Genomic DNA, 26,337 nt, shown 5'->3' with positions numbered 1-26,337 from the left:
CCATTGTGAGAGTCAAGTCTTTCATTAATGATTGAGATGAACAATTGCAAAATTGGATGGGTACTTTGGAGTTTGTCCAGTTACTGGAATTCACACAAATGGAGAGGAGATATTCAAGTAGAGCTTCTGAGGAATACCTGAAGGTGTTCCCTTTTTTAATCTACTTCCTGTTTGGTAATTTAGCAGAGGTTTTCCATTAGACTTAGAGACTTTCAAAAGATATTCTTAAGTCAGTGGAGGTAAGTCCTGGGTCATGTGCTCTGCAATCACTTATGAAAAATAAATATGTTCCACTTTAGAAACAAATAATGCTGTTAAAGAAAAGAAAACATTACAAATTTATTCCTCAATAGCTCTCCTTTGTATTATATATTTCTTCTTGGCTCCAACACTAGCTTTGTCCTCTTAGCAAAAGTAAACATGCTACGGCAAAAGCTAAACACTTTTGCTTGCTTACAAAGAAGGAAAACAAGCACTCCTTTTCATAAAAATAGCCAATGTTTTATTTTAAAGAAGAGATAACCCAAGACTTTTCAAAAAAAAAGCAGTGCCACCTCCTCATCCTGACAAGCAGATGGGAAGCAAAGAGCTCTTCGAAACAGCTGATAGCATTTTGTAGTCTGTAAGGTGTTTGGTGATGTGGCTGGTGAGGTGGGACTGTGGGATAGCCTGCTTTTTATTCACTGCAGTGGAAGTAACTGCAGCATGGTAGCTCCAAAAACTGTGTTACTGAACCACAGAAAGCAAGCAATAGGCAAAACTGTATATTATTCTTTTTTGGTTGGTGAATGCTCAGATTTTGCATGTACAGAAAATAACAGTAAATTTGGAAAAAAGGCTTCCTCGAGGTATGTATACCAGCCATACATAGTGGGGACATTAACTTTTCTAAGAAACTTGCTTTTCTATATAGTTGTTGTATACTTCCTGGAACTTAGCTTTTGATTCACACTTAATACTATTTTTGTGTGACAGGTAGTAACTACTGTTTTCCTTGATTTAAAATTTATTTTGGATTCAAGAAAGATGATAATTTGAATATATGACCAAGTATGTATTTTAATATTTTCAAATAATTCAAGAAACTGAGTATTCACTTCCAGAGTTTCAGGACAAAGGGTTGATGGAAGCATCAAACTGAAATAAAAGTTTACACAAAAGTGTTAGGACATAATGGAAGTTGAGGAAAGACTACATGTTAATTGGATGCTTCTGCTTTCAGTCCTTTGGGAATCCATAGCCACACGTCTGCCTGTCTGTTCATCCATTCACCAGTTACTTGGAACACAAGTGTCACTTTGGGCAACAAAGATAAATCTGCAAAATCTGTGTGAATCTACAAGCACTGTAGATTCACCAACTGTACTCTATAGTTAGCATTTAGAAGAGAGCAAGCCATGGACAGGAATTATGCTTGCATTCGTGGCTTAAATAAATGGCAGATATTTTTGACTTTGCTTACAAAATTTTTCAAGCTATCAAGTGCATATGATCAAATAAGTAGGAATGAACCCACCCCATTTCCTTGGAGTTTTGTACAAAAATTCTCATTGATAAAATATTAATTACGCTGTGGTTCCAGGCTATGTACACAAAATGTATGGACAGATAAATTTCTCAGTGTAGCTTGGTTTTTTCTTATTTTCATAGGTGTTAGGAAGTGATGCAGAGCATGAAGTGTACTAGATGGCAATTCTAGGCTGTTGTGATGATGATTTTGATGAACCTGCCTATAAAACTGTAAATTATTTATAGTGTTAACACATGTGCACTGGGTAGTGTGGGCTGAGCTTCACAAACACACTTCATGTAAGCTTCCTTGTAGTAAAGTAGTAATGTCTGCTGATCACGACAGGTTCTAGACTGGATTTTAGCTACTGATTTCAGAACAAGGTTGGGCTTTGCTGCTGAAGAGGTATCTCTTGAATGGTCAAGTGCCCTATTCTGTATTTTGGAATTTGTCCATTTTGCCCTCTGTGCCTTATTGCAGAGTTAAAGAATGAGGACCACAATCCTCAAATGCAAATTCCTACAAATGCACTCACTGTCTATAATTTTCTCATTGGAGAGGATTACTACACTCATCTGTAGACTTGATATTGTCTTTGGTATTTTAAGATTACTTTGACTTTTGGGGGAGGATGGGATGCAGAAAAGCAATTACATTGCAAATCTTTGAAATTTGGGGGGGAAAAAGACCCTGGAGCTAGAAAACCACCCTTTTGTAACTCCCATCCAATTTTATTCAGATTTAATTGAGTTTAAACAGTTCCGTTTAGACACCTGATTTCCCTTCACTTGACTTTCTTCCTCAGGAAACTGGTTTCAGCCTGCCAAATCCATGTCTAAACGTGGCTGTTCCAGGAAGAGGGTCCCAGGCTGCCGCCAAAGCACTGCACTACATTATGCTGGGAGCTGACAGAGCAAATAGAGCAATATGATCTGGAGGGAAGCAAGTTAGGATAGGAGGTAGGACTTCACTTAGCTTCATCAGCCTCCCAGAATACCTCCTGGGAGAAGAGGTTCTCACAATTGCTGGGAAACTTGGAGAAGCAGACATCCTGGCCAGGCTTTCCCCATTAAACCATAGTCTCTTTTCCCTCCTTTAGGGGCACAAATATGTGGCACAGATCCTACCTCCAGAGTGGGAGAAAAGAGTGGGATAAATTGAGCCATGGCTCCACTGACTGATGTTGGAGGTAACACTTAGCTCCATGAACCATCTCCCTCTCTGGGATAAGGCCTTCCTCTATTGCCAATTAACTTCCTAAATCTCAGCTGACAGAAGTCTGTGCTGTAATTTCAGGCTAAAACCCTGAACCATGGTGGAAGCATGGTTCTTGTTGCTGGCCCTGCTAGAAATTGACTTCACTTTTTAAAGCAAAAGCTAGGAAGTTACTTTATAATAGCTTTTACCTGTTTTGTAACAATACATAGTAGAAGCATATTATGACACAATCCTTGATGTTGAAAATTATTTTGTTTTCAAAAATAATCCTACAATAGTAAAGAATTAAAGTGTCTGCATATCTGTTATATCTAAATTTAGATTCTTTTGCTGTAGAATTGTTTTCCCCAATCATAGTATATCATAATACAAAGCCCCAAAACAGGAAGCACAGTGCAGCACTTTATTTTACCTTTCTTTTAAGGTATTAGCTTATGGGAGAGATGGAAAACTTTCAGCTCCTCCAAAGGGTTTGTTTCAAATGCACACTCTCAACAAAGTTTGGGTACAAGGAAAATTAAACATTACCATGAAGACTGCTGTATTTGCAAAACAGCCTTAGTGTTATATCTGCTTCTTGAATTCATTAGCTAAGGTCTTTTGGCAGAAAACTCTACGAGTTTTACTAGTCTTACATTTTATAGTGGTGAAAAGTATAACAATGGCTAGATACTTATCATCTTTACAGAAAATTGTCTTAATGAGTTGCACTATCGCTTTCTTTTCAGAAAGAGTAGTTTTTAAATTCAATTTTATCTAAATGAAAGGTCATCTTAGCATACAGTTCAGATTAATTTTTCTTCCAAACAAAATACCATTAAATTTTAGTATTGCCAGGTATTCCTGTCCATGTTATTGTGAGGAAAGACACGATGTGAATATTTGGCTGTTAGCTTATCTGATACTATCTTTTCTATTAAAGAGCAGAATGCACATTGCCAACCTTTTGTTATCTAGTTTCCCGACTGCAGCACAGTGTCAGGTTCTGCCAAACTGCTTTACGTTTGTTAAGTGCTCACCATGGACTTTAGTTACCTTTTCCTGGTAGTCTGCATCCTGCCACTTAGCTGCAAATGTCACACACTCTTCTTCATTCATGCTTCCTACTAAGAGTTACTTTTATTGAAATTGTGTGCAGAAATATGCAAGCGAGCAGGGGGAAAAAGTTAAATTTATTCTAGATATAGGTGCTGCTGAAAAGACTTCTGTAGGGAAAAAGTAAAAATACTGTTCTTGATGGTTGTGCCCTGTCTGGTGAGTGGAAAAATGGGAAAAAACCCATTAAAAAAGTCTGAATGTAGAAAGTTAGAAAATTTATTCTGATACCTTAAAGCATAATTAGTGTGGACTAGTCTTTTTTCTGCATTTACATAATATGTACCTAAATTTAACTTTCGTATTTTAGCTGCAGGCATTGATTTTTCAGATGTAATCTTTCCCTGTAATTAAAGAGAGGAGAGAAATAATAGAAATGGAACAGAAGTCAGTATATGAAATGCTAGCAATTGTTACCATTTAACTAGTTGCAGGATATGTTCCTTTTAAGTATCTGATTTGCCAACAGATTAAGACTGTAGTGTGAAATGTACCATCAAAACAACTCCTTGGTACTTCTGAATAATACTTCACTACAGGTCTCCAAGAGTGTTTTGCTTTTTAAGACATTTTACTGCAAGTAAAATCCTGTTATATATCCACAAAGGAGATAATATGTAAGATTAGAACAAAATGTTATTTTGTTCCAAACCAAGTGAAAGACAATTTTCAAAACGTTTCCATAGCAGGAAAGAAATTCCATGTGCTCAGAGGGAAAAAAATCCAACAAAACCCCCCCAAAAAAACAACGCCAAAACCCCAAAACATTTTATCAGGTAAGCAAACTGCCTTTACATGATTCTGAAGAATGTCAAAGTCATAATCAATAGCATAGCATAGCTACATGCAATAACAGTGTGCTTTTGACTGTTAAGGAAGCAAGGAGTGTTAGATTCAAGTGTTGGAAAAGATGTGTACATAGCTGCACACTAGTGTACACTAGCTGATATTTATTTATCGGTAGGAAATCAAGCATTTATCTCCAGTAGCTACTTATCACTAGGTATTTGTTATGTTTTAAAACTTGGTCAACATTTTTCCTCGTGTCTGGTTTTTTTATGGTGACACAAATTTCTGTTAAGGATTTTCTTTTCTTTTTTCTCTCCAAACCCAAGTTACCTTCTCTTTCAAACTAATCAGACCAAAGGCTCATCCTTTTTCTTTTTCTTGCCAAATGCTGACATGAGATCTTTGCTTTGTTGTAGTATTTCTCTGCTGAAGATGAGGGTGCTTCTGGGGGTTGCAATTTTGGTAAATACCTTCTTCAGTGGTGCATTGTTAATATTGTTTGTACAGTGTCCCATGTTAAATTTCACCTCGTTGATTATCATAATACAGAATTGCCTCAGAAGTTTAGTTCTGCCCCAGTGGAAAATACCAAAGATTCCGTTCCTGAAAGCTGCTTTTGCTTCACTGACAGATGATTTTGCCAGATCAAATAGGATGATAGGAAAAACACAAGATCAAAACTGTTCATTTATCTGTCCATCATGTATAGCCAAGAGATTTTTGCTTTTCAGATAACTTTGCCACAAGTCAAATCTTGTTATGTGTGTCTTTTTTGTGATTATCTTAAACTCAAGGATCATGCAATTTACTGTGAATCTTTACTGTCATTTCCTGTGCCATTCAGAAAAATAATGTATATTTTTGCCAAGTCATCTGAACCAACTGAAACCAGATGCTAAGAATTTGTCCTGTCTTTTCAATTCAGAATTTATATAGATTTTTTTAGGGTATTTTTTAGATCCAAAGTAGAAAGCGGTAGGAAGTATGCTGATCTTAACATGCAAAATTACTCCAGCTGGTACCAAACCTGGTCTGAAGTGGAACAGCCACATCTTGGTGGCAACAGCTTTTGTTGTCAGCTGCAGAATGCTCACTGACTATCTGCTGGCCACAAATACCCTAAAACTGTTGTGGGTGAAGCTAAGTTCTTCTGCAAAACATCAAGGACAGTCAAAGGAAGCTAGATCCATGAAACATCGGCTGTCTTCTTAATGTGTTTGTACTGACCTCTCACTAAGCAGTGAGAAGGAAAATGTTCTGTCAGTTTGTGTGTGTCAGTTAAAGCATTGTATGGAACAGCCTTGTGTGACTGCGGGGGTGCACTTTCTACATTTTTTAAACATCAAAATGTTTTACAAGAAGTTTACTTATACAGTATGGACAGTAAAGAACAGGTTTTCTGAAAGCACTGGAAAGTTTATATTTGACCTTTATATTAAAAAAGATAAAAAATGTGTGAAATTTATCCTCTGAAAGAGATGAGGCCTCACATTGTATTCAGAGATGAAGCTTATTAGAGCTGTTATTTCGATTGCCCATGTCAGATATATTTTACATACAGCTTTCTCAAAATTGTGATTATTTGCTCTTGCATAACTTGATAATGTTGCTATTTTCTTTGTTTAAGAAAATAGCTTAACTTGCTGGCTGCTACTTTTGATAAACTCATATAAGAGTGATTTTTTGTTTTTCCCTCATTGTCTCTTTTCCAGATACTGTTTCTTTTGTCCTGCCCCCAAGGAGAGGCTTTACTCTTCTGTGGAATGGCAATGGCAGTTGTTATGTTACCTTTATGCCCGGGGACTGGAGTTCAGAAACCACAAAATGAGTATTTTGAATCGGCAATTTGCTTATTGTAGCCATCACATCAAGCACTTAGACTTCTAACTGCCTACTGTTCTGTCCATTTCCTTGCTTTCTCCTCTCTTAAGATGGCATAGGGTCTATTTGCAATTCATTTTTTTCTGGAGTGTGGAATAGTCTCATTCTTGATGAACTACAGACAAAAATTAGAGGGGTAACGATTAATGATTAATAAAGTTAATGATCATTGCTACACTGTAAATGCCTTCCCAGCTCCAGTATGCCTTCTTCCATAAGTTTGATTTGTCCTGTTGTCAATTTCTGTTTGCTTTGTCTTTTGTCAGCAGGTCTAAGAGAAGTCACACAGTGAATAAACTTCTTCTCTTTACTATTTTAATGGCGATCAAACCATTTAACATTGCTTCTGTTACATTTTATGTATAGTGACTTCCTCTGGTATCTCATTGTACCTTGAAAAATCATTTGCACGAATCCCTTATGAACCTGTTCCAGCCTGTCATCATTCTGTTGAGAGAGCATATATGAAAGCTGAATTAGCTCTTCTGCCAATGCCCTGCTAAGTTTGTTTGCCAGGTGAAATACCTACTGTTCTTTTACACCATTTTTCTGTTAAAATAGCTTACACTTCTGGGGCCACAGTGCTGCCCTAAAAATCATGTTTGCCTGGTCATTCACCATTCTGCTAATTCCATGTCATATTGGTAAGTGGGTCATTAGCAATTCCTCTTGCTTCTGTCCAGCTGCATCCCCAGTGAACCTTGGCCTTCTTCCCAGCTCTCTCCCTTGTTGTTTTCCTTTGCTTGACAACTTGATAAGATACCAAGCAGGTTCTGTTTGATCCACATGCCTAATATTTTTCTGATGGGGTGGATGGAGCTATGAACAGTGAGAAGGTGGCCTCTCAGTTGTCAGCCAAGGCATTCTCTGCTTCTTGGCTGCTCTTGAACCAAACAGTTGATTTTGAGGTATGTCATGCAAACTCACAAACGGTTTGGGGAGTTTCTGTTTTCTAGGATACATCTGCTTTCTGTAATGTGATCTATGTTCTTCAAAGGTACGTGGACCTGTGCCCCTGTTCTGAAGGTATGAGTTTTCTAAAATGCACTTGAGCTAGCTGTTAACTCTTGGTTTGGATGGTTGTTTGGCAGTTTGGCAAGAAGTCCAGGTCACTCTGCATTTAGGACTTGTCTCTCTCATTGTATACAGTTACAGTAGCCCCAAGCTAAATGGTGATTTTTCATAAATGTTTCTCTATATTTTTCTAGTTGAAAAATAGTTGTATAGCATCAAGCTAAGAGACAACTTGCAAGAAAATAGATGCAGATGAATGATAATTCTTTGTACTTAATTGTCCCTTCTTTTGTCAAAAGACCATTTAAATCAATTTAATATGAATGATTTTGATTAATGGTAGTAGTATGAAGATAACGGCTTCAATTCCATACAGAAGAAACATTTAGTTTCTGACATAAAAGTGTGATATAGCTACCAAATTAAAGACAAAGTTAGTTTATCCCTCTTTTATTAATCTGGAGATTTGAAAGTATTAAAGTAGTTATTTTTTTCTTTGAGTGTAAAGTTTTTCTGATAAGTTGACTCCAGCTGGCATTTTGCCCTTCTCTAGAAGTCCACTTATCTTCATTACTTTGCTAGTAATTTTAAGCTATCTGTATCTTGCTGTGCAGTAAGACTTCAATCCTAATATGTTGTTGTTGTTGTTGTTGTTATTATTATTATTTAACTTGAAGGATGTTATCAGTTAAGTGCTCTTATAGAATTTTATTGCATGGTAGGAATTCCAGTGATACTGTTGCAAAATTTTACTCAAAAAGAGTTGCAAAACTCTTATTGTAGGAATGGCCTCTACATTGGCATTCGTGGCATTGGTTTATGAAAATTGAGTGGTAGTGCTAACCTATTTTTCAAAAAATAGGTCTAAAGCCAAGGAAGAAAGGTCAGCTTCAAATTGAAACACTCACAGAAAAGGTTTTCAGTAGGAACAGTGAAGGGAATGTATTGTTTTCAAAATGGTTGGTTACTTATGGGAAGGTCCATGCAATAAAGTCAATGGTGCCAGAAGGGATGTGAATTTAGTAGCTCAACCAGTTGCATATTTCTGTTAACAGAACTTCAAAGTGGAATCTTTTTATTGTATTGCTAAGTTCTCTATTGTTAAAACAGTGAGCTTCTGGGTATTCCCTGAACATTTTGATTGGATAGATGATTGGACTTTTATTTTGGACACTATTATACAGAGAAACAGAAAGTAACATGGAAAAGAAAATGAAAGGTATATTAATTCGTAGGCTAGGTTATCATGTTTTATACTTTCTACTTTTACCCACTCATTATCTATTTTGCAATTTTAATAAAAGAAAATTCCGATAAGACAGACAGACTTAAAATAGTGACTTTGATTTTAGTTCTATTTTGAAATATGGAGAATGGGAAAAATCCATTTACCAAATAGAAAATAATGTAATCATTAGAAAGGTTGTTTTCATACTTCCATGCTGGAACTAATAATATTTGATTCCAAACTTGAATAAAACATACTCGTTGATCTAGTGACAATAGGCAAGTGATGTTTTTGTGGTGGCACAAGAAGCTTTGCTGAGAGTGGGGGCTACAGGTGATCTTTATGGAGCAGCAGTGCTTCAGAATGCCCTGGAGCAGCTCTCTGGGTTGGGGTGTGAGATGCTGTGCAGCGCTGGGCCCTGAGGTGGGGCACGGGCTGGTTGTCTCCATCAGCTCAAAGGTAGTTAGCACTGCTCTGTGTTCAGCACAGGCTGGGCAACCAGAGCAACAGCTGTTGCATTTTGCCTTTCAAGGTTTTTGTTAGTACTGAAAGATCCCTGTGGAGTTAGCAGAGTACCTTATTTCCTTCAGATGTTTGGCTCATTTTATCAAGATAACTTATTTTAGTGCAAATCCAAAAAATGCCTCTTGAGATACCACAAATTGCCAAAAATAGAGGGCATCAATCAAGTCACTCAGGCATAGGACTGGGAATAGAAGTACTGGATTTAGTAACTCAGAAGCTTTTTGGTGTTTTCTTCCAAATGGACTGAACTGTTGCAGGTGGAGTAGCACTGATACTTGTTTCTCCTAAAATCCATACTCTGTAGATCTTTAATTTACTACATTTTCTCGAGATTTATAGGAACCTTGCAATCATTTCCATCCAGTCTTGAGCTCCAAGGTTCTAGCTCACTTTCTCTAAGTCTCAGAAATGTGAAGTACCGTTTGTCAAAGCCAAACAAAAGCATTCAGAAGAAAACCCAACCCCCAAATGCCTCCTGCCAGTTCCAGCTCTGATGCCTTAAGTTGCTCCAGAATGCTTTCCTGTGCCGACAGATGTTCCTCCCATGTTTTCATAAAACAAATGAAGTCATTTTAGCACATGAAGATGTCTTCTGTTCTCAAGCTTTGTGTTAGGTCATTTACTGCTCTTGAAGTGTCCCTTGTGCATTCATGATTTTCTAACACATTCATCAAAGTGAAAAGCTTTTGGGATGCCACAAAGACAGTTTTCTGATATATGCACAACCCAAAGCTATGCTTCTTTCTTTTGTCTGCCATGAAAAAAGCAATTAAGTCCTGTAGTACAGGATTTTTCTTTTTTCTTTTTTTTTTTCCCCCACATTATGTCTTGTAGATTACATGACAATTTTGTCTGTCCCTATTCTGCCTTATATCTTATTTAGGTTTTTGTTAGTTCTAAGATTAATATGTCAGTCCTTTAGTTGAAAATGAGTATGAAATTTCTAAAAATTTCTGGTGATTTATTTCTACTGATTGTACTGAAAAGCTGACTATCTTTAAATATTGTGCTTTTTATTCTGTTCAGGGATAGAAAGAAATTTACTTTCAGAACTAATGCAAGAATAATTTATAAACACAAATGTCACTGATTTTCACAGTTGTGAAGGTGCTTTTAATTGACACCTTTGCAGATTAATTTGTATGACATTTGGACGAATTGTCCACTTAAATGTATTTATACCAGTAATAGAATTGTTATGATAAAATTATTTTGGTTTTGGGATCCATGTTCTTGGGGAATAACTTATAACTGAATAACTTGTGATTTTCACAAAGGGGCTGTGATATTACATCTCTCTAATAACTGAAGCAGTGTTCATGCTACCAATCCACAATCTGAACTCTTGTCTTCCTAAATGAGCTTCAAGCAGATCAGTTTTTATAATATGACAGTCTGTGGATATTTTAGTTGTGAACAGAAAATTTAAATCATTCCTTTGCAAACATAGGGCATGACCCAGTATCATTCACCTGAAATCTTGTCTGTCCCAAAATACACTGTACTATTTGAGCACTCTCATATTCATAGACCAATGCTATAAACAGCTTTGCTTTAGAGCACTGGCTCAGCAAATCCTTCTGTTTTGTTCTTTATTAGGAATTCTGTTCTCAGTTACTCTTGTATTAACTTGGGGAACCACTTAAGTATGTGTACTGACACAATTTGTATGTGAGAAACGTGGACAACTAGGATTATGATTTACAGACCAGAATTCATATGAGAAGAGATAGTGGGTAGAAGAAAACATATGGTTTGTATGCCTGGTTTTTTTTTTCCTCCCACATGTGGAACACAAGTCTCTCAAATATTTATAGGAGTATGCCTTTTGATAATATAAGATTTGTCTCCAGCACCGTGTCCAAGAGTTAAATGAAAATGTTTTTTAAACACAGTAATAACACATATGGTCTACTTAAGGGCTAGGTGATACAGTAGCATGTTTTCTGACTGCTCTTTACTTGGTCAAGTGCTTTTCCTTGGTTTTCTACATATTCATATTTATTTCTGAATTGTTTGCTTTGGAAGCATAAAAGAATGAAGAAAGACCATCTAGGAGTTAAAGAACCTATTAAAATTCTCCATTTCCTAAAATGTTAATAGTCAAGGAAATTTGAAATATTAGACCCTTAATGATATAGGCTAAACAGCAGTCCTCTGAAAAAGTTAGTATTTAATTTGGCATGTTTGCTCTGAATGTTAGCTATATTAAATATTTGTATTTTCTCTGAGCTTAAAAGAAGCTTAGTATTTTCAGCATCTTGTGTAATTCCTATTTCCAGAGATATATTAAGAGGTTATTTAAGGTCACCACTGTGTTGCCGTCAAAAGACGCAGCCCTCATAGCCAGCAGACCATGCCAGCCCAGGGTGAGCTGGCTAGAAACATCATGTTTGGCTCATGTACTTTGTTTCAGCTGCTGAATTGTATTGAAAGACATCTGAAAATACTCTGAGACTAATTTAGGCAGTAACATCTTTATTAATTAAGAAACAGATCCATTAAAAAAAATTAAAAACTTAGTATATGTCTTCTCTGTATTCATGCAAACAGCAGCTGCAGTTAAGACTGTTGCAGTTGAAAAGGGAGAAGCTGTGTCTGCGAGCGGGATGGCAAATGGACCCTGGTACTCTGCTCCTGCTAACATGTGGGCTGCTATTAGAGAGGAGCACAAGAAATCTGGTGGTAAGCAGTACATAAGGAGCTGCAGTGGCTTAATGAAGGCAAGAAGAGAAGAATAATAGACATGGAGAACAAGTCAGGATCTGTTATTTGAATTGGCCCTTTGGTTTTTCAGTTTGACATGCAAGCTAAAATGCCCTGTAAAATGGGGATCAGCATGAGACTGACATTAAGGAAATGGAAAGCCTAAGCAAAGTATAACTGTTTGCTTTCTTTTAAGATTTGTGAAATTCTTGAACCTTCACATAGCTACCATTTTACACCACAGAATGGTGTGTATTTAAATTCATGGGACTCAGGTGTTTCTCACCATAGGATTGATTTTATCTTAATTTGCTTGTGATGCACCAGCCTGATAATCAGCTGCAAACAAGTAGCAAACTGTAAGTCCTTATGTAAATCCTACTGTCAATATGCACAATTTAACCTAAACATTTTTGTGGCAGCCTGGGGGTGGCAATAGTGGTTGCAGCCTCACAAGTTTGGGGATAAATACAGTCCTGCAAAGAAATTATAGGGACAGGAGAAAGCTGAAGTTGTGTATTTTTTTTATTGTCCTCTCCCCTACCTCCTCCGCATAATTTCTGTGGATGACACTTGAATTACCACCGTGCCAAAAACTAGGAAATGAGTAAGTGTGGACTCGGTGCCATAATTCTCTTCAGAACAGGGCGGAGATTCTGCTGGCTTGCAGCAGAGCACTTGCAAAAGGTTAATACTCTTTACTGGTTAAAAACAAGGATTTAAAAAAGCTTTTAGCAGATATGCTGAATAGTGCTTTTCAAGAGCAAACAAATAAATGCAAAGATGAAATGAGATTTCATTGTATCCATCAAGAGGCAAAATATTACTATGATTGTACAAGTTCTGTCTCAAGTATTATCATTGCTAAAATTTCTCAGAATATTAAGCTATGTAAGAATCAGATGTATGGAATATTAAATTCTAATTAATAACTTACTATTAGGCATTGGATAATATCAGTGCTTTTCTACTGTACATTTACTGTTACCTCACTAACTCTGAGGATCATTTTTCACTTTTTCTTTTACTTGCTGTGTCCAAAAAATAATCAGCAGCTGTGCAGAGTCTCCATGGGAAAATAAAACCCAACCCCTTAAATTACAAATGTGGGGGGGAGGGGGAAGGAAGGAAACAGTATTCAGGAGACAAGCAAAATAGTTGTGGTGCAGGAGACTCCTCACTTCTATTTTAAACAATTACATGAATTGGAAGATACAAAATTAAGCAATTGGGCTTCATCTTTTTGGCTTTATTGACTAAAATTTGTACTCTGGTAAGAAAAAAATGTGGTAGAAGACAACTCTTGAATATGAAGACAGAAGTGTAGAATTGCCTTGGTCCAATACCCAGAACTCACTGTATTAAGCACTGGATCACTGCCAAAACAAGCAGCATTAAGAGCTATTTAGTCTCTTTCCTTGTCTTTTCTGCAGAGCCAAGTCACAGAATGATGTGCTAAAATATGAGATGGAGTGACTTAAGTGAGGTTCATGACAAAAATCATGGAAACAGGAAGCTTCAGCTGATAAAGAAAATCACTTCTGAAACCTATAATAAGGGTTTATTTATATACAGTTTAATAATTCTCCATGTTTAAATAAAAGATGATGCAAATGGAACAACATTTATTTCATGTGGTGTGATGACAACCTTGATCCTGAATGCCAGATAATCCCTTAGATATGCACTTTCCTTTCTGTGCCATTTAGCTTTCTGTATAAATCTTTGGTTGCATTTAATGATTATTCAGGATTTTCTGGTTTTGAGGTACTACTTTAGCCTACTTGGGATTTTATGTCTGTGAGAAAATGAAATACATTTTTTTTTTGTTTCCCATAGATGAGGAGAAGGTACAGAAGGGGAGGATTTCCACATATATCACTATCACTGCTGCTTTACTGTAACACTATTGTGACATGCTTATTATGTTCTAATGCCAAGTTATAAAGAAAGTGTTGCTGTGGCCTCTTATTGTCATAGCACAGTAAAATTACTAAGGGAGTTACCTCCCTTATTACTGAACTCCTTATCCACTTCTGCTCCACATTAACAACCTGTAACCCTAGAGGAAAGATGTTTTGGTTGTGGAATTTCTTGAAGACTGGTATTGCCAAAGCCAGGTAGCTTATCTAAGCAGTTATTCCTTTTTTAAAATTTTTTTTATTACATTTCCTCCCCCCAGACAGCTGCTGCTGCTTCCCCTTCAAGGCTGCTATGCAGTACTTCTGCTCTGCTGGCTTTGGCCATGCTTGTGCTGTCCTTGTACCAGGACCTTTTCAGGGGGAACCATTCATATCTGACTTGCCTGGGTGTTTGTGGAAGAAGAAAGCATCCAGGAAAATATGCTTACAAAGGTGCAAGACCTGTAGTGCATATAAATCTAATCCTTCATCTTACCAGAAACAATAATTTTTTACTTAATTTTCTGACTTATTGCTACTGAAAGGCTGAGATGTAGAATTAAAGTTGTGATCAAAACTGATTTGCCCCACCCCATCAGTAGTCTATTTACGTATAAATGTTCTATTAATTTTCTTCTTCATCTTTAAAAGGGATTTTATTCTCTGAAATCCTTACAGTTCTATAATGCCTCAATTCCACTGAATGGTTTGGAAGTTGCCTTTTTTCTAAAGTCTGGAGGTTGGAAAAGGATATAAAGGATTTTACCTCTATCTGTTTAGCTACTTAAACTAGTCTTTTGGCTTGTGCCATGCATTATCAGTTAGCTTGTAATTCACTTGGTTTGGTGCTGTGGCTCTGTTTTATTGGTGTTTGAATGAAAATGTCTAAGGCTTGCATCTTTGGGCAGGCTTTGTAGCAGCTGCTGTATCTGTCTCAGCCCTAGCAGCTGTTTCATGTAGGTGGCACACTCCGACTGACAACTTTCTTTCCAACAAGGATTTTTCTCCATTCGTCTGTATGTGGCTTATGTTTGAAGTTATCCATTTCCCTATTCTCTAAGTAACTGAATTAATTAAAATCTGTTCTTAATTTCGGAACAAATGAGTTTGTTTTTCTTTCCAGTTTTATATGTTTATGAGTTTTCAATATTTAAAAAAAGATTTCACTTTAAGAGTGATAATTTTGCCTCATGGAGTCTGTTTTTTCTACTGTAAGAAAGCTTAGCTGTATAATTAATTTTGTAGATCTTGACCCTAAGGCTATCCAGGATAATGGAGTTTCAAAGTAAAATGAAGGTGAATATTATAGCATCATAGTGGTCACACAGGACTAACTGGGGTAATTATGACTGTTGTGATACTATAGATCTGAGTTTGCCCCCTGGTGTATTTTTCTAGCCTCCTTAATAAGGCAGAAGAAGTCAGTGTTTGCAGGTGTCTGGGGACAGCAAAAAAACCCTCATGACCTGTCAGCCTTCTTTTCCTACGCTGGGAATCAGAGTCAGCTATCACAAAATTGAAGTTCAGCTAATTCTGCCACAATGGTTTCTGCTAGGTCTGACGTGCACCCTTCCCAGGAAGACGGAGAATTTTCTCCACTCTCTTTGCTCTTGCGGTGGCAGAAGGAACAACAGGCCCAGGAAATGATGGTTTTCTTGCATGTGGTTTCATATAAAGCAGGTCAGCATTTTCTGTGGTAACAAACATTAGCTCTGATTGCCCAATATTTTTGGCATTTGTGGATCTTCCCAAGAGTCACTGGTTTCTTGCTATGGCTTTCCTTTCAAAGTGGTTAATATCTGCTCTGAAGAAAGGCTCGTGTTTCAATTTATTTTTTATTAAACTTCTGATTATTTCTGCATACTAAAAACTTGAAAGAGTAGAAATAGTAGAAAAAAGTAATAAAAAATATTAATAGTAGGATGGATAAGTGGGTCTCCTTGAGATTACTTCTCTGTAGGTTTGTTTTGCCAATATCTGGCCTGAGGTAGTTATCAGTGGTGAAGAAAGTTCTTTGTGCAGCTGCTTGTTTTGCTAACAGTGTGCAGACACCCTTACTGTTTGCTGAGCACTGTCCTCTGCGTTCAGTTCAGTGGTTAAGCTGTTATATGAGGAATAGATTTTACCAGCTACAAAGCCTGTGTGGTGTTGATGATGATCTTGCATAAAAAAAAAGAAAACAGTTACTGAAAGTCAGGAAGCTTGCCCTGTTGAGTAGCTTAACCAAGAACGAAACCTTTCACAGAGTAGCTGTTGCAATATTGAAGAGCCTGTCCTCAAAACACCTTGCAGTAAGTTTAGGGGTGAATCTTGTCCTTTTACCTAAGATTGCAACTTCTGTCATAGTTGTCTTTGCTTTTTTTGAAGTTTTAAATTTTTTTGTTGTACTAATTTTAAAGAAATATGAAAATTGTCACTAAAAGACAAAGCAGAAGGAAAATGGAATTGAAAAAGTCACTATTTTGAAATTAAGAACAAAGTAAAAATTGGAATTAGCTCAGGATAAATGGATATCTGTAAATTGAGATTTATCTGTGCTGCAAAGAAGCATATCTAGCAAATTAGTGTCCCCTTTCACAAAGATCAAGCTCTACAAATGTCTCTTTTGGAAAGTGAAGGTTCTACTCAGGTAAAGGGTGTCACAATTATTCCATTTTCCTTATGGGTCTTGCTTTATATCAGAGTGTTTCCTGCTTTGAAAAATTCAGGACATGCCCCAGTGCTGCACGTCACTCACCCCATAGCCCATCTGCATTGTGATGTGATTGCCATGCTCCTGGAAGGGTTGTCTGGAACGAGTTGGCTAGGATGGTGGATGCCTTTCCAGCAATTATTTCTGTTCTCCTACCTTCGTCTCTACAGCTGTTTTTCTGTGCCCACAGTCAGGTCCTATCTGGTTATTTTTCTGTCCTAGTTGGGTCAGTTTGGTAGTAACTTCATGCAGAGTTTGGCAAATAGTGTGGACTGGCTGTAGTGAAATGCTACATGCCTCAGATGGGGCTCCATAAGTGTAACTTGGGAGCAACAATAGGGAGTTGTATGCCCTGTTGTATGCTGTTTATTTGCCCCGTCTTGTTCTCATTTGAATGATTTCTAAGAAAAGTGTATTGCACCAGACTATACCAATAAGGATGTTGCCTTGCCACCATCCTACCTATAAATGTGAACACATGGTCAGAGGAAGGAAGGAAGCCAAAAGTGTTGTGCATGGAGAACACGGGAATTTTCTAGGGGCGAGTGACGTGAGGAATTGGTGAGTTGCAGGTAATGCTGTCAACGTGTAACTAGTGTCATTGAGCATTCGAGTAAATTGCATTAAAATTTGTGCTTCTAAGGCTACATCACTACCACATACAAGGTAGCTGATTTCAGGATGACTTTGTGTGCCCATGGGAGCTATTGTCAAGGGATGCCACGTTCAAAAGAATGGAGGAATGAATTTCTAACTGGTGTATGGTCTGGAGATGTTTACAGTATTCTGCCATCATTTTCTTTTCTGATAGAAATGATACTGTCCTCGGGGAGAATGGTTTTCTGATAGTGAGTTTGAAGAGAGAGTTTGAAAAATGGAATTGGTATGAGTATTGATGAACTTGCTATTTTATACAATTTATGTGGAAACATGGAAGCAGCCTGTCAGAGGTGTTACATCCCTTTTCAGGTGTGTCTATGTGAGCTTTTTCAAGTATAAAAGTTATTTCAGTATATATCTGTTATTTCAGTAACAATTGCTTAGAGCTGTGCAGATGTGGAAACGCTGCATGGTGAAAATCATGAAATATCTAACTTCTTTTTGATGTGTCTTTGAAAGTAGGCTACCTTGGTCTTCTATTTCATGCTGTTAAGGTTTCACTTAACTTTCCTTTTCTGTAATATTTTTGTCCAATAAAAAGGCAAATTGATTTGGATAATTATCCAGCATTTGGTTAAATTAACTTTCTCTTGAAAGTTTTGTGAGCTTTGTATGGTAACATGGAAATGTATTACGTAGTTACAACTGAAGGTAACACTCATGATGAGCAGTGATAGAAACAGTTCAGGGTGTGGTACGCAGTGTTACGCTTTTGGTTGTAGACAAGATCTTTTGCTGTTTATTTGCCCTGCCTTGTTCTCATTTTGATAATTTCTAAGAAAAGTGTATTGTACCTGAAAATATTGGAAAGACTGAAATAATTTGAAAACAATGGTAATACAGAATAAAGTTAGTTATAGTAGCATATGTTGGTTTCCTTGTAATGAGGTAGAATTGTCTTAGCTCTAGTCTTTCCATTTTCTGTTCAGAGTTAAAAGCAGTTATGTAATTTGTGAATGAATCGTATGGGATAAAGTGACTCACCAAGATAGAATATAGAGCACATAGCTGTGTTGTTACAGGGAAATACTCAATGACTCAGCTATAGAAGAGTCTGCTAATTAGAACTGCTGTACATGTGGGTTTGGATGGAGATCTGCCCTGAAGCTGTCCAGCACACTTTGTGGCACTACTTACTGCATTAATTACTTTGCTTCATGTTGGGTATCCCACCTTTAAGGGTGTTAAAGGAGCTCTTCAGATTTCCTTGCTGTGCCTTGCAGTTAACTAATATTTTTTGTTGTCCATTCTTGGCAGCTTCTGCAAAGGGGATAAAGCACAAACTTTCTGTGCTTTGCACTCCCAGTAGCATACCAAAATTTGAGGCTTTGCTTTTGCAATGCCTTCTAGAATTGCCTTAATCCTTTCATTGGTATCTCCTCAGTATAGGAGTAATCCCCCGTCAAAATTCTGTGTCTTCTCACAGGACAAGATCACAGTTTACATCTCAGTTTGAGAAGGTCTCAGCTGAACATGTTTCTAGCCTGTGGAGTTGCCAGAGCAAATCAGGTCCTGGGAATCGTTTCTGGGTGGTGTTGGTGTCTGCTGGGTAGCTGAGTGCTCCCAACCTACCCAAGGTCAAGTTGGTTTGCTTTGGCTATGCTGCTGTGCTGTAGGGACAAACACTATAGCAGTCTTGACTTACTTGCATTTTGTATGTTGTTACTAATACTGTTATGAGTACTATCAGAAATATATTTTATTAAAAAATGGCTGCTTATGATTTGAGTTTTAGAAAGCAGTAATAGTAGAAGAAATTGTGAATGAAGCTTGAAGTAGATAATTTTGTTATTGCAATTATAAGAATATACTCCTTTCTGTATTTTGCAGACTTACGTGCTAATTGATGTTTCAAATCCTAGAATGAGCCATCCTACTACATATTGCAGCCCTATGTATTTAGCAAATAATTTCTTTCTCCCAGCCATTTTGAAAGTTTTGAAAGATGTTTTTATTCTCACTGTGTATGCTCATTGACTCATACCATGTGTGTACATCTATAAACAAAAATAGTTTAAATCTATTTTTTGAAAATTATTTTATAAATTTATTTATGTTTCTTTTCTGTCCTTAGTAGCATATTTTATTCCTTTAGAATATTGGGTATTTTTTGTGGTGATGGTCTTTTTGGGAGAGAGTAGATTAGCACAGAGAAGTTTGTAGATGAATAGTAATTATTTATCATGAAATAATAGATCCTGTTACAAGTAGTAGAGTGTAGCTGTAGTTCCTGTGCTTGACCTGTACTTTATAGATAATCTTATTTTTCCTTTCCATTAATATGGTTTGTGTGCCAATACTAAGGTGTGATTCTCTGGATGGAAAATATCTTTCACAGCCTACTGGTTTTCCTGTTTGTTTTCATGCTTGTGAGGTGATTGTTAACAGATAGCAAATTTAGCTGCTTTACATGGCAATGTTTTGTCTTTTTGAATAAAATAAGACCTTTTTGAGGGTGCTGTTTAACTGAGAGCTTTTGAGTTGTGTGAAAGCAGAACTGCATCTGCTGGTTAAACGTCTTCTCTGTTTTAACAGCTCCACAAAACTCCTTCTTCACTGTTACAGAAAAGCGTGCCTTTACTCGTAACCAGTTTTTGTCCGCCTTTCTGGAATTGATGCATGTATTTTCTCTGTTGAATTTGTATAAGTGCATCATGTTGCAGCCATATAAGACATGTAAAAATATAAAACAAATACTAACCAGCATGAAGTCTGGTATGACAGGGTATTGTCTTTATATCAAGTATTGGACAAAAAGATCCATTTTCATTTTTCTGAAATACCTTTACATAATAAAAGCTTTTTGAAATACTTTTCAATTAATGCTGTCTCAGATTTTCAACAGATATTTCTTAAGTTTATTGTCAATCTTGCATTTTCAAATTAAATTAAAAAGCTATCTGTAATATCAAGTTTTTGTGATCACTGATTATACAGGTAGGATAAGAGATAATATGACACAACCTGAAATAAGTAGAGGTATATTACAGTTCTGTTTAGCTCCCTTTAAAAGTTTTCCTATCCATTTGTTTCGGTTTCATTTTCTTGCCTAGTCAATTGATTGTCAGATTCTTGTTAATTTTCCAGGTGAAACTTATGATTTAAATATGTGTGAAAAATGAGTGAACAGCTGAACTGGTCAATTCTGTCAGAAGTTCCTTAGAGGGAGCTACTAAAGCTCTTAATCCTAACATGCTCTTAGCAAAGCCTTTAACATCATGCCTTGCATACCCAAACAATCCTCTGCTTGCCTTCTGTAACATTGAGATTGGTTTGTGACATGATGAAGTATATGGAGTGACTTCTTCAGATGGTTGCAGGCCATAAAAATTTTAAGGCAGGAGATAAAACTATGGTCTTCTCCTATTACAAAGTAGCTTGACACTTAAACTGGCATTCCAAAAAATTAAAGGATACTTTTAATAGTTACGGGAGATAATTTTTTTACTTTTTTTGGATAATTCTGTTGGGGTTGTGCTTTAGGCTTTGAAGGGCAGAATTTATCTTCACTGCAGACCTTTCATTGGAAAAAAGGTGGAATTTTAAAAAACAGTTATCAGCTCCCTTTTTGTCTCAGTTGCTGATTGTTTGGACTACATTGAAATTAAAGACCATCCAGTTAACTCCTGTATCTTTTGCTAGGTAAAGTTAAATTAATTCAGAAGATCAGAGGAGCAGTTCAGTAGAAATGAAGTGACATTATTTAGACTGTTGCTAAAGTCAACTTTTATCAATGTTTCTGTGTTCTAGCATGTTTTGTTGTCTTCTGCAAAACAGAATTGCCTTGAGTAAAATGAACCAGTGGCCTGAAGAAAGTTCCAAACTTTCCATTATATTTTAATAAAATAATCTTACATATTTCTGATGTTAGTGTTTACTCGTATTTCTTTAGTATGTCAGAGAATGTGGCTGCTATTGGTCACATAGTTTACTTGTTTACAGCTATGTGACAGTTTGCACAAGCACTTATTATTGTATTACTGTGGTAATCCTATTGGTAAACTCAACCTTGTCCTTTGTTGCTAATCAAAAACTAGCTAATGGTCCAGGTGTTTAACAGAAATAGCTTTCTTTTCCTTTCTAACACAACAGACAAAGTTACTACACACTGCCTGAACACTAAGGTGTATTTTACATATGTACACACAAATTCGATACTTTTATGTTAGACAAATCCACAGGAATTAGTATTTCTATTTGTATTTTCATCTTTAAGCGAATGTTACCACGGTGAAGTGATAAAAGTGATAAAGATGCATCACCAAGAGTAGCGTAGACATTTTTCAATTTTTTTCTACTTTATTGTTAGTATGAAGTTTGATTTGCCTTGAGTTTTCCTGTTTATACATCAGTATTACACACGGAAACCAAAGTGATTTCTGCTCATGCATTTCTGTCAGTGGGATATCTTTTGCATCATCCATTGTTAATTTGGAATCTTCCTTTTGTTAACTCTCAATATCACCAGGAAAGATAAATGGCCTTGATATTAAGCTTTAGCACTTCCTCGAGTTTGGTGTGGGCAATCTCTGTGGCCTCTGCTGGGGCACACTTTATAGACAGAAATGTTAATAGTTCCTTCCTTTACAACTTTCTATTCTGTTTGTTCAAGTTTGCAATCTTTCCATGTAGAGGTCCCCATTATGAATGGCATTCAAGAGAAACCTCTAGAAGGTGTTTATAAAAGTAAATAATCAACCAGATTGGAGTCTACTGACTTTCTTCCTTCACTGCTCAAAACCCTGATAATTTGAGGTTTGTTTTTTTTTTCCTAGAAGCTTAGGGGAAAAAAGCCCCAAATATCTAGAGCTGTCACTGGCTTTGTGTCTTGATGTGATGGTAAAACCATCCCTGGTGAGAACAGGATAGCTGGAGCAATGATGTCCCCAGTGTGTCTTGTGTGAGTGTGAGGCAGTGGCCCTTTGAAGGATAGTGTTCCAGAATGTGCTAGAGCTCACTGAACAGCTTCAGTAACAGTCTCAAATACTTGTGATTTCTAAGAAACATTATCTTGTGTAAAAAAAATTATATACATGGAAATATTAATATTTGGGGGAGATGTAAAATGTTGGTTATGTTTTGAATTGAAAATACTCCTTTTTAATTTCATTATTAACACTGTGTAGATGATCTGGGGCTTTTTTTAAAGGTATTTTACGAGGCAGATAAAAGCATATTGAACATAATTTCTCCTAGTTGCCTTGTGTTCAAGAAAAATAATGTAAGTTGGAGGAAGCAATATATCTTGGAGTTATTTAAAAATACCTTTTTGCTTAAGTAAGAAATCTTTTTTATACGAATTTGATTCAACACCAATGAATGTGAGCATTACATTCTGAGAAATGGGTAACTTTTGCAGCAACATGAAACTACTATGAGAATCTCATCTGATAAGTGGTCTTTTAAATGTGATATAAAAAACAGGCAGAGAAAAAGAATACAATTAGCAATAATGTTTAGGATCAGTTTGAATGGAGGAAGACATGAGAGACTGATTTGGTAACAGCTGGACTTTGGACTAGAGTTTAGTTGGGTGGAAGTGAAGAAAGCAGTTTGCTGTAGAGCTGTGTAACAGCCAAGCAGTTAATGATGTCTCCCTGGGTGGGGGAAAGAAGGAAAGGAATTGAAGATGACACCAAGATTGAATCCAGGAGTTTTGTGACTCTGAGGGAACAAAAAATAGAGCTATTGACAGAGGGAACAGGAAAAGGAAGAATTTGGATAAAGAAGATAAACAACTTCTTTCAGCTCCTGTTAATTGGTACATGCTCTGTTTACTTCATTCACAGCAATTGAGGATATGGCTGTTAAATTCAGCTCTAATGTTAAGTTTGAATTGGCAGGGAGATGGCAGGATGAAATCTCAGCAAAAATAGGCAGAGATGAAAGTTTTAGGTTATAGATCCTGAATTCTTGGAAGTGGGACTGTGTCATGGTCCACTGAGTTGTAGAGACAGCTTAGGGAAGATGAGTTACCTATGCAAAAGTGAAAAAGAAAAAAACTGAAAGAAAATAGAGCAAAAGAAAAAGAAAAGAGAGAAGGAGAAATCCACCAGAAAGGCAAAAGGAAGGTTGAAAAGAGATTGGAGCTTTGAAAAGCAAAGAATTTGAAAGCATCCTTATAGTGAGATTAACTATAAAAGGAAAGCATACAAATAAACAGAGAGGAAAATAATAAATAAAGTTTTTTTTAGCTCAGTTTAACAGAAAACAGATAATTATCTGAGGGAAACTTAATGTAATGTAGAAAGCAACTGAAACGTAATAAAAACTCCTTCAAATAATTACTGTTTTCAAAAAAATATTAGGAAATGTAAAGGTTGTGTTTTCTCAGAAATATCTATATTTGACTTCATAGTTCAAATGTTCTCATCTCAGTGTCTTTTATGCTTTGTTGTATTTACATAGAGAAAACTACACGTTAAAAATTAATAATACAATGACACTACATTTATATTACTGCATTTAGGTAATGTGCGAAGAAACCAGATAGACTAAGATTTTGGAAAAAGTTATTTGTCTTTTACTAGGTAGTTTTCTTTTGTTCTTCATATAAAAATATAGATCAGTAAGGAAATACACATGATGTAAATATGTTTGTCATGTATTTTCCCAAAGGTTGTAAACATGGCATTATATTCTTCAGATCGGCTTTATTGTCCAAATAATTCTTCAATTAAATTGAGCTCTTTTTTATTTAAAGCTGTCTTTTGGGGAGATATTGCCTTAGATGATGAAGACTTAAAAATCTTTCAAATTGACAGGACAATTGACCTTACGCAGCACTCCAACGAAAGACTTGGCCATAACACAGGTATGTTATTTCAGCCTTGTTTTAATTTATTTTTCCTCTTAGTTAATTCTGTGTAGAAGGCAATCTGTGTTTTAAATGTGGAAAGGCAGTGTAATGTCTCGGATACCATTAGTTTACACTTAGAAAAGTTATTAAACAAAGACTATAAATTCATTTTAGGGAAAAGAGAAGCAAAAAATTGAATTTTATTCCGTCATTTCTGTTTAAAAATATCTTGTTGAACTGAGGAGCAGAAACTGGTAGGAAGCGTAGAGTCTACTCTGCAGGTGGTCATGTGGGAAAGGAAATTGTACAAAGCTTTGATTTCATCACTGAAAGTTCCTGATAGCAGAGCCCAAACACACTATAGAGAACATATGTGGTATCCTGGAGGCAAAATTGGAAGGCTGGCGTTACAACCCCTCCTTTTGCTCTTGTTACTGTTTCATCCAGTTCTGTACTCAGACCTAGAAGAAACACAAGAATGTGTCATCCTTGCTAGATCTGCCTTGTCTAAAAAACAACTATTTATTTGACATTTTAATACACGTTTCTATGCTATTGTTAACATACAATGCATTAGCACCAGAAGCTGCAATCTGATTAACAGAGGCAGCTGGGTATTCAGACAGCTAGATAAAGAGATTTTATTTATGTGTAAATATGTCTGTTTGCAAGAGAGAAAACATAATCCATTCCTAAATGGATGTCTGTCTAATGTCTAAAAATATTTATGCTTTCAGGCTATGATTTGTAAGTTGATAACTGAGAATTTGTAAACTTTAAGGTTATGATACAAAAAAAAGCCAACTTACTGAGGAAAAGTCTGGAAAAAATGCTATTAGAAAATGTAAACATTTATTATTGAAATTTGTTTTCTGTTAAGTATGTTTTATGTGTTCCTGAACTGAGCTACCATAACTTTTTCCTGATAGGTGGAAAAAATTTTCAGACCAAGGAAGGAATTGAATTTAATCTTTCAATATTGATATATTTAAAAATACTTTTATTTTTTCTAGGTAGATGCTGTGATTAGAGTGTTTTTATGACAATTTGAAAATTAATTTTATCTCCTTTTACATCCACTTGTTTTTCCAAAACAGGAAAACTTTTGAACATTTCTAGATCTAGATTGCATTTTAAAATGTTAATAGAGTCAGTGGTCTCCCTGCTCTGCTCCCCTCCAAACAAATGGTTTTAATTGCCTGCGAAGATATTTCAGGCACTAGTTTTGTTGAAGAAATGTAGGAACAACACTGGTCATTTCCCCTTAAAGTGGATGCAGTCAAGTGATTTCTTTGGCTTGCTGACTCCTGTTTCTTCTTGCTTTTCTTCTTTTCTTTCTAACTGCAAAGTTATTATTTTTTTTAATTACCACAGAAAAGATGTACATTTCTAAGCTGTTTTAAAATTATATTTAATGTTCTATTACTTAGTTTTTCCTTTCTTACATGTTTTGCAATATGCACATTATCTTTTCTTGTGGATGGTATCCTATTCAGGATATTGAATCACCCCGTTAAGTATTGCTAATTCATTTGGATCATTCTTTTCTGCCTTTACTGCACAACAGGAGTCAATGCAATTGTGATGATCAGTGGGACTGAACTTTGGAGAACAAAATCCCTTAGGTTAATGACTTCATAATTGCTCTCAGAGAACCCTCAACATGCTTGATCTTTCCATAAAGAACATTAGAAAAGTCAATTTTACGCTTCACATATGTAAATTTTTTTCTAAATTTCCAACATTCTTGATGCTTAAACGATGAGTTTAGCTGGTTTTTGCAAACTGAACAGCCTAGTGTGCTCATCTCCCCCTAATTCCCAAACAGCAAATTGCCAGCTAGCTAGTTAATATTAGGTAGCAACTGTAAAAGGAATAAAAAGAATGCTAGATATCTGTAATCTAGAAAACAAAATTTTATCTTAGCTACAGGTACAATGGCAATTAATTGTAAGCTTGATTTCTGAGCACTTTCTGATGTTGGCTTTCAGAGACTAAAGGTGACGTCAGGTGGAAGGATTAAATACTTGGTTGTAAACCATCAGGATGAAGTGGTGGAATCACAGTTGTTATTGTAACTCTAATTAAAATCTTGAGGCTCACAGGCTCTGATTCACATTATGTGACTGCTCCTTTTCAAGAGGGTTATCTGCCTGGATTTTCAGGGTCAGATAATCTGTGAGCTTCTTGGAGTATGGCTCTGTCATTTTATTTTTCATTTCATCCAAGCAAAATGCATAATCACTGTAAACAGAAACAACAGTAAAGCTGATAACAGTTTTATGTGTATATTGTTATAAATCCAAACTGCCAAAAGTA

The 26,337-nt window shown here is 36.2% G+C and overlaps 1 protein-coding gene across 3 annotated transcripts in view; it reads left to right on the top strand.

Annotated features, from left to right (window-relative positions):
- Nucleotides 1–26,337, top strand: part of TLL1 (tolloid like 1) — a 130,854-nt gene that overhangs the window by 34,957 nt on the left and 69,560 nt on the right. For 2 of the 3 annotated variants that reach the window (XR_001864116.1, XM_008638587.2), the window contains exon 2: nt 23,923–24,033. Coding sequence is in view for 1 of the 3 variants with exons in the window: in XM_008638587.2 (XP_008636809.1) it covers nt 23,923–24,033 (111 nt within the window). In the remaining 2 variants the exon portion in view is untranslated. The remainder of the gene's footprint in view (nt 1–23,922; nt 24,034–26,337) is intronic. The other variant, XM_017740639.1, reaches the window with a different exon arrangement.

Source organism: Corvus brachyrhynchos, unplaced genomic scaffold (assembly GCF_000691975.1).
Source record: "Corvus brachyrhynchos isolate BGI_N302 unplaced genomic scaffold, ASM69197v1 scaffold178, whole genome shotgun sequence".
Lineage (NCBI taxonomy): Eukaryota > Metazoa > Chordata > Aves > Passeriformes > Corvidae > Corvus > Corvus brachyrhynchos.
Note: the sequence above shows the minus strand (reverse complement) of the source record. Positions and strands in the feature narration are given on the sequence as shown.